We start from the raw sequence: 9,184 nt of genomic DNA on the forward strand, positions 1-9,184 counted from the left end.
AATGTATTCACCATCACCCTGTAAGGCCCTCCTTTTTCAGTGAATCACTGGGGCCAGTGTGCATGAAATTATGGATGAAAGTTGACAGTTTGACTAATCTGCCAAAATTGCTTTACAGTCCATTGCCGTTGGGGGCTCACGACTTGCAGGCGCTACCTTTGTGTCATCTATGTTAGCATTAGTATTGCTACAAAAGCTGTTCTTTCTTCCTACAATCCCATGTGTCATGTCAAAATGTGTCACATTGCATGGAAATGCTAGAATGACACACACTTACCTCGATTCTGGTATCCAGCAAGTTTCCCTATCTCCAACTACTGGACGTGTGCATCAATAAACACTGTGGTAATCAGCTTTCTACTGCTGAGCATCCTCAGCAGCAGGACGCCCCTTCAGATCTTTCTGTGATCTTGCGGTTGCCCAAACTTCCTGTGATAGCTGGAGATGATGTCACTTTATGCTGTAAAACCAGAGCTGTCTAAACCAAAGTGTGCTTCTTTTGGAATAGAAGCTTCCTCTGACTTTATAGCGAGTATACCACCTGTCCAGAAGTCTCATGTAAATTTCTGCTTGTGTTCTACTGGTTTGTTTTCAGTCACCTCAAAGAGCTGGCAAAGAGTCAGCAGTCATGACGCAAACATTCACTTTGTGTTTACATCCGATCAGTTATAATCCAGTTGTGGTTAAAGATATGAAGTCCTTCACGCAAGGATTTTCTCCTGGTTTCTGTATGGGTTTGGACTTGCAGGGGGCATTTTACATGTTCACCTCGCATTTTCAAAGTTTGGGCATGTACAACACTTATGATATCATAACAGTGTAGAAATGGCAGAAAAACACTAAAATCCTATGTCCCTTTTAAACCATGTTTTAGTTTACATTGTGCTTACATGACTATTTGGGGAAAGAAAGTGGTGGGAATGAGGCTTAGAGACTTTAAATAGAAACATTCTTTATGGAGATGCAGGTAAAAACAGTCAGAAATAACAAAACAAGTGAACAACAAGCTAAAAAATGGTGTAATTGTCTTCTAACTGTTTGCACCCACACGTCTTGTCTCAAAAGTGCAACGTTTATTCTATAATTTATATTCACATCACATACTTGAGACAGATTAGTATCACCACCAACAAGAGAGAGTGCGTCTGGTCAGCACCTCGACTCCTCTGGTTGAAGACGGCTTCGTGGAGGACATTGAGTGTCAGGACTGACTGGCACGGCTCTGTCCCATAACACATGCAGTCGAAGCTGCGTTCGAACCAGTTAATGTCGTCCTGCGAGAGGCCGCCGGTGACCGTCAGCGGGCTGCCGCGTCGTTGCCGCTGGATCTGGTAGCGACGGGGGTCAAGATGAAGGAAGACGTCATCGTTCCAGCGCTTCCTCACACAGCGGCCCCGGCCTTGGCAGAGTGCCCTGCTGCAGAGCCGTGACGCCGTGGAGACGTTTAGGATGTACGGGTTCATGACCTGCTCCAAGTGACGTCGAGCGTCAAAGCAGGAGTCCTACAAGATTGTGGGACAGAGTCAGTTTATGGTTGTTAGTGAAGCTGTGAACAGAATAAGTTTATTTAAAAACTACAGAGTGAAGTCTCATTCTACCTCTGTATCTGTGACATTCATGTCTCCCCAGGAAACGACACCGGCGGCCCCGAGAGCAGCGGCTTCTCCGATGGTGTTGACTAGATCGAACTGCAAAAACATGTTAGCCGGACAATTACAGTAGAGCAGGGCTTCGACAGGAAGGCAATAAAACTCATCACCAAGGATCAACATTAAAATATTGTAATCAATAATGATCAACATATGAAACAACATATGAAACACAGTTTCATTGATACTTTAAATTGTTTTCAATTTTGGTTTTACTTTTCATTAAAACATTTTTTTTTTTTTTTTAGCAATAATAACCCAATTTTGTGATAACAAAAGTTTTTTCAAAGAGTTTTATATTTTTTTTAAAAAGACGGATGGTAGGGTCCTGCCAGCCAATCACAAACTAGCATACACACAAATTGTACATAACACATACATACATTGTGCCTAAAGGTGATAAAAAGCTGTGTTCCAGTTTGTTTCTGACCTCTGACATGTAGTTGTTAATACTGTCTTTGTACACAGGTCTTATGTAGGCGTAGATGGGGATGGAGTAGGAGCTGTTGGGGAGGGTTGACACCCTCATGGCCTCCTGGATGCGATGGCGGACAAACATCCGGGCCTGCTGGGAGTCTCTGAGCACAAACTCCAGATAGATGGATGGAAAGAGCGCTGTGGACTCTTTCCAGAGCCACATCAAGTTGTCATTCCTGTGCTTCTCAAGGTCAGGACACTCTCCTGTGAAACACACCATGTCCTGGTTGTAGTCGTAATTGTAGCAGTCGGGGTACAGGTAGTAACCCCAAAGTCTTTTGGGCCTCAATTTTTTCCCGATTCGGATAGATCGGAGAAAGTACCTTTTGGCCGCACGTTCAAACATTAACTTCGCCCGATCCTCTGCCTCATCGTCGGACAATGACGCATTTTTCATTTTGACCGAGTCAATGGAATACTGCCGATAGATGTCTTTGCTTCCCCAGTTTCGAGCCCACTGCGGCCTCCACTCTTCAAAGTCAAGCACGGCGAGGCCCGGCCGGTCGACAGGAATGTAGAACTCGATGTCATCCTCAGCCTCCTCGTGGTGCTCCTGCAGGTCTATAAGCTGAGGCAAACCCTCGTCATATGTCTCTCCGGTGTCTTCGTCAATGTAGGGAAAAATGCCGAAGCGGTCGATGTAGAATATGGAGATGTTCTGGTTGGTTGCTGTTCTCAGGGTGCTGCTGACAAAGTGGAAGTAGGAGAGGTCAAGGGGTAGGCCGAAGCGGAGGTCACACAGCTCGGTTGGGGCGTTCCACGTAAACATGAAGGGGTAGTCAGGAAGAACGGGAGGGTCGGTCCTCGGTAAGGCTCTGCTGGAGCACAGCAGGGCCCACTTAATGACGAAGATAAATGAGAGATGTTTGTTATGAATGAGTTTGACTTGCCTCATTTTGTAGCAAGAGTCCGATCTGCAATAAAAAGAAGGAAGGAAGGAATAAATCAGGAATATTAGGTCACAAATGATTTACGGCAGCTCTTAGAGAAATCCATTTTGTTTTGATTCGTACAGGAGCTTTTTAAGTTGCTTTTATTTATAACACATTCAAAAAAGAATGTCTCCCTGTTAGTCATCACACAAAGAAAAATTAGTTCTTATATTTGTCAATTTAAGATGGTTCCAGACAGTAACAAAGTTAACCTTCTGTATGAAATATTGAACTGAATTGTTAGCAGATGTATATCATAATTGAGCAAGGGGTTTGGGGTTTGGGGTTATTTTGTTTTTTTTCCTTCTTATTTGGTGATGCAATAATGAAAAGCCCAATCATGATCCACAGGGTAGACACACTGGAACAGCCGAAACATGCATAACTCGGGTGCTAATGTTGATTTAGTGATGATACCTACAATACAGACTCACAGGTTACAGCTTCTCCCTGCTCAGTGCATGTCATACTAACACACTGTGCTCGGAAACTTTTGATGGAACCTCGTGTTGGAACGATTACACGTGTTTTTGTTATTATTAAAGTGTGCTGCAACAATTGCGGGCACCTCTCCTTTCTGAGAGGATGGAAAAAAACAATTGGAAGAAAAAAAGGTTGTGGTTGGAAGTACTGACTGAACACATGGATGGAAGGAAAGGAGGGAATTCGAGGAAGATAGTGAGTCAATCTCTATGGAGAAAAACAACAGTACAGTGGTGTGGAGGGTGGAGGGGGGGTGCAGATTAATCAGCTGTGTGACACAAGGATTGGGTCAGAGAGCTGCTGGGTTCAGTAGCTGCTTCTCTCTCTGGTGATGGATGAAGCTGAGCTCTGCTTTTCAGAATCTTCAAGATTCCGAAGGAGATCGAAGCATCCTCACTTTGAGAAATGCTGATTTACACTCTGCTGTTCTTCATCTCTTTGCTCAGTGACTCTCAACCTGCTGGTCATCATCTCCATCGCACACTTCAAGTGGCCACATTATGCAACGTGTATTTTGGTATTTCAGTATTTCTCTGTCTGTTTCACTCTTACTGGTTATAGATACAACAGAATAATAATAAAGTATTGCTATTCTTCCTCCCCACGAAGCTCCACACCCAAAGCAACCTCTTCCTCTTCTCTCTGGCCGTCTCAGATTTCTTCGTGGGCTTCCTCGTGCTCTTTCAAATGATATTCATAGACAGCTGCTGGCTATTTGGTGACCTCATGTGTGCCGTGTATCAGTATTTAGCATTCATCACTTCAATAGGAAGCATGGTGTTCATATCTATTGATCGCTATGTGGCTATTTGTTACGCTCTGCATTACTCCTCCAAAAATCACAATTCAAAAATTCAAAGAGTTCGGATGTGTGTTGTATCTGTTCTGTGGTTTGGTCTGGTTCTGAATGATGTCCTGAAACAACCAGGCAGGTATCACTTCTGTTATGGAGAGTGCGGCTTTGTCGTTAACTACATTCCTGGACTGTTTGATCTTATATTTCTCTTCATTGTTCCCATCTCAGTTATTGTACTTCTGTATCTGATAGTATAAGTAGTGGCTGCGTCTCAGGCTCGAGCCATGCGGTCTCAGCTTGCACCAGTCTCACTGCAGCAGTCAACTACAGTAACACCTAAAAAGAATCTGCGATGAAAGCAGCCAGGACTCTTGGTGTTGTTCTTGTTGTGTTTCTAATATGTATGTTCCCATCTTATTGTGTTTCTCTCACAGGCAAAGACAGCCTGCTCAATAATTGTGCTGTTGCCTTTTATGATATGTTTGTTCTACTTTAACTCCTGTCTGTCTCCTGTCCATCATCTGTCTTTTTCTACCCCTGGTTCAGAAAATCAATTAAGCTCATCGTCAAACTTCAGAAACTGCAGCCTGACTCATCACATGCCAACATGTTGCTCAGATGGAAACACCCTCAAACACATTTAAAGCTTATGAACAGTAACCTCAGACTGTCATAGAAATAAATTTTAAAAAAAAAGACTTTATGTACCTTGTGTTTTTTTTTTCATCTGCAGACTAAAATATGCTGGCCAATTGAGGTAGAGTTTGAAAAGTACAAAATAAAACAAAGGGAACAGACTGAAACAACATAGTTTGTAATTAGTGAAATGGAAAGATGCATATTGACAGCAGGACGTTTAATTTGGATGAAGGCTTTGTTGGATAAAAATATTGTCCCCGATGTAGTGAAGCTTATTTTGCACAAAAATGTATTTTAAACAATATGTCTTGTTCTACAGTGACTATTAAAAGAAATAAAATGTCTCAACAGTGGCCAACAGTACATGTGTAGCTGTGCCCTGGATTAGAATGTAAAGTTTTTACTCTGACGTCAAACAGAAGTGGAGTTTCAGAAACTGTCCAACTGTGCAAACTGTGTCTCAACAAAAGCTGGTTCACACAAAAAATAGGTAACCATGTGTTACCATCATGTTACAGCAGGTTTGATAGATTCAGATGAACTGAACAGAAAAACCAGAGATTTATTGCTAACCCGAGGCAATATGGCAGCCGATTAACAAATTAAAACAAAGGCTGTACAACAAGACGCTTGTTTTACCAAAGCCTCCTCTGCATTCATCATGTTTATATCATGTAATATCTGACCCCCAGCTCTGGGACAACTGCTGCTGCCTTGTGCAGTTTATTGGTCCACAGCAGCTGAAGAGAGCCGGAAAAATGGAGTGATCTGACTGGAGCCGATCAGGTCCTGCATGTTTCAGGCTGTAGGCTTACAAACTCGAGTGTTCAGGCACAAACATGAAATAAGTAAATACAGAAAGAAGCTCTTCTATAGAGCCAATTTCCTGCCAAACCCTAACAAACAACAAACAAATTGCCCTGACGATTCACTTACAAAGAGTGTGGTTTACAAGTGCTGGACAAAAGCCATCAACAAATTAATGCAACAACATTTCAGCTTGTTTTGATTAAATATTGTGTATGTGAACAGCGGAAACGTATATAACTGCAACAGGACAACACACCAAGCTGACGTCCAAGAGCAGAAGTTTTGCGAGTGCACAGAAGCAGTCTGACTTGAAGGAGGAAAGGTTACATCGGTGCACAGGAAATCTGTGCAAACAACAGTATATCTGAGCACAGACATGCAGTTTTGAGTGAAAGGTGAGCAAATCTGTACGGCAATTTAAGAGTAAGGGCAGGGTTTTGATCGCGTAGCTCCACCAGACTATTGCTTACAGCTTCAGTTTTCAGCCGTGATTATATTACACAGTGAATTTGGGTCTGGTAACACTAGGCTAGGATTTTGGGGGGAGAGCATTATAATAGCTGAAGGTGAAAATTCCCGAAAACAAGAAGTAATGCTCTCAAATTGAAAGAGAATGCTCTTGAAAATAGATAGTAATAAATCCTCATGGTAAAATGGTACCACATGTCCTTGTCTTCAGGGCAGGAAAGATTTATGTGTTTTTAATATCCTGAAGACATGGATCTTACTCGGTAATTCTTTGGATTTCCCTATGTTGCATAAAAGAGTTGACATATGAGACCTCGGCAGTTTCAGTTAAAGTATTGCTCTCAGTCCATGTCAGTGACAAACCAAAAAGCTGATAATTAGAAATGCTTTCTCCTCCCTCACTGATTCAGGCTGTGGACCTCTTAAGCAAGGCATTTATCCTTTTGTTCTCCAAGAGATTCTTTGCGGTAATAAACTAAGACCAGTGAACAAAGATTTAAGAAAAAAATAGGATTGAATGCATTTAGAAAATAGATTACTCTGTATTTGGCTCTCACCCCACTGGCTCCTATTAAAGATACAAAATCTTTACAAACACATAATGGGAAAAAAAAAAAGTTGGAATTAGCAGCTGTCTGCTTCCATACTGATAAATGTGATTTAGTGTACAGTGGGTGTATCAGTGCTCGTTTGATAAACACAGCTGCCTGCTGCTGCTGCTGGAAACAATCAGACTGAACCATGCACGGACTGCCAGAAAACCAAAGCTGGGAGCTAAAAGGGGCTAAAAATGTATTTAGAGCTGAATAGTTGGAGATAATATGAGGATGGGTTTATGACTTCTCACTCCAAGTCGCCCAGTTTTTACAGCTTGTGGTACTATTTCAAAAGAACACAGCAGTTTGACATTTTAAGAAATCTGCCCATCAGCCTTCTTGCCTCACACCACAGGTCGAGGCAGAAAACGTCTCACCTCTTAGCCTAGACCTGTTAATAGAGACTTTTCTTTTTTCCTGTCAATCATGTCGTTTTTATGCACATTTCATAAAAACAACAACATGGCAACTACTGTTTTTTAGAGGTTCTGGTAGGTGATCTTTGTTTCCTTTGGACAGAACTAGACTATTCCCTGTTAGCAGTCTTTATGCTAAGCTAAGATAACTGTAGTCCCACTAAAGCTTCACTCAGACAGTGGTGTCTTCTCTTGTCCCATAACTCTTGGTAAAAAAATATTTATTTATTGAAATAATTTTTAAAAATGTCATTTCCTCAAATGTGTAATCTATTTAGTCTTTTATAGCCTTTTACCTTTTAATTTTCATTTATATAATATCAGTGTAGATTTACATGTCCAGCAATTGTTTTTTAATGTGTTCTACAAATAACTGAAGTGAAGGATTAAAATAAAAGATAAATATAAGAAAAGACTAAATAAAAATGTGGTAACAATTTATTCAAAACATATTTTAATATCAGCCAACATCTATGCTGGGATTGATGTATCGGTGAGACCTTTGTGGTATTAGTGTGGTGATGTCAACACTCAAAAGAGTAATTCAATTCTTACAGCCTCGACAGTTATATTTACTTCTATTTATAGCTAGCTGTCTCCCATCCACACGTTTGGTGGCTTAGAAAACATTTAATCATGGGCAAGTTGTTTTACAAGCCCAACTCTTTTGCTGAAAGTGGTGATTGATTTTTGCCTGACCTGCATTGTTCAATTGAAATACACAGTCCAGACAGTGCTCACTGGTAACAGAATCGACAGATATAGTTTTACACACTCTGCACAGTGTTAACTTTAGTAGCTTCTCAAGGTCACAGGAGTCTAATATGTAATTACAGTCTCAAGCTCCATGCAGGTTACAGGCAAGCACTCATTCTGACACTTTTATGATTTTTGTAATTTAACACTTAAACTGCACTTATGTCATGTTATACTCAAGGAAGAAGTTGTGTTAGAGCTGCTGGTGAACTCCACCCTTATAATATTTAGGTTAAACTCCCAATAAACCTTTTAACCCAAATTAGGCAGTTAAATAAGACATCAATGAGCACCAACCTGCTCTGGGGCTCCAAATCCCTGGCGTCCAAACTGCACGGTCACTGAGTCTTCAAATTATTACCTGTTCGTCATAAACAGTACAACTTCATTCTCCTCTGGAAGTCTAAATAGCTCCTCTTTAAATAAGCTGTTGCAGGCGCTTGAGTTACAGGCGGAACACGTGTGACAACTTGTCAGAGCTGAGTGATCTGCAGCCTTGAGGTGTTCCGTCTCTTTATTCGGCCGTCCCAACGTTTTCTAGGCTCCCTCCTTCCCGCCTTGAGGAAGATATCCAAAGAAGCTCCACAATGAGGACAATGTGTCTCTTCCGCTGATATCTGAGGCCTCTGTCCGGACACGCGAGGAATGCAGTGATAGTTTGAACTTGGTCAACTGTGGTTGGAAATTTATTGAGATGAAGGAAATAATTCTGGTTTAATCATGGACTGATGAATCACATTCATAAGCAGCTTGACTGGTTCCATCACAGATCATCAGCTTTAGCTCAAAGTTGCTACTAATAGCAATTGATTTACAGTTTTTTTTTTCTTTATCTAACAAAACAAAGAGGTCAAGTCAATTTTTTCCAAGTGACACAATTGCAGTTGTGGGAAATTTCCACAAAATCACTAATTCTGATAAAAGAGCATTATCTTTATTTTCCATTGAGGTTGTTTATTACATGGGAAGTTGATAATTAAAGCCTGTGGATACAAGCTTTAATTCATGTTTTGGGGACATAAATCAGTTTGCAGTCACATAGTGGAAACCCACCTCCATTTTAGGGACATAAAGAAGATCTCTGTAATCATTAAGTTTTGTTTAAATTTAAATTGTATTTGGTAAAGTTTTGTATCAATATGTCAACTTCTGCTGTGAGTGG

The 9,184-nt window shown here is 41.1% G+C and overlaps 1 protein-coding gene across 1 annotated transcript; it reads right to left on the reverse strand.

The window, feature by feature from the left end:
* Positions 1–957: 957 nt before the first annotated feature.
* Positions 958–8,410, reverse strand: LOC138206246 (hyaluronidase-5-like). Its single transcript, XM_069162822.1, has 4 exons — positions 8,320–8,410; positions 2,080–3,040; positions 1,599–1,688; positions 958–1,502 (listed from the first exon to the last, which is right to left on the reverse strand). The coding sequence occupies exons 2-4, from the start codon at positions 3,019–3,021 to the stop codon at positions 1,092–1,094; spliced, it is 1,443 nt and encodes a 480-aa protein (XP_069018923.1). The 5' UTR covers positions 3,022–3,040; positions 8,320–8,410; the 3' UTR covers positions 958–1,091.
* Positions 8,411–9,184: the final 774 nt, after the last annotated feature.

Source organism: Embiotoca jacksoni, unplaced genomic scaffold, assembly GCF_022577435.1.
Source record: "Embiotoca jacksoni isolate LCO1_2020_lvr unplaced genomic scaffold, fEmbJac1.0.p SCAF_3, whole genome shotgun sequence".
In the NCBI taxonomy this organism is placed as follows: Eukaryota; Metazoa; Chordata; class Actinopteri; family Embiotocidae; genus Embiotoca; species Embiotoca jacksoni.

Bases quoted from the DNA above. Each gene is read 5' to 3' on its own strand.
- LOC138206246 (XM_069162822.1), bottom strand. From the start codon at position 3,021: ATGAGGCAAGTCAAACTCATTCATAACAAACATCTCTCATTTATCTTC. The intron at 1,689-2,079 runs GTCAGAAACAAA...ATGTTTTTGCAG, and splicing joins TTAACAACTACATGTCAGAG to TTCGATCTAGTCAACACCAT. The intron at 1,503-1,598 runs GTAGAATGAGAC...ACAATCTTGTAG, and splicing joins TGAATGTCACAGATACAGAG to GACTCCTGCTTTGACGCTCG.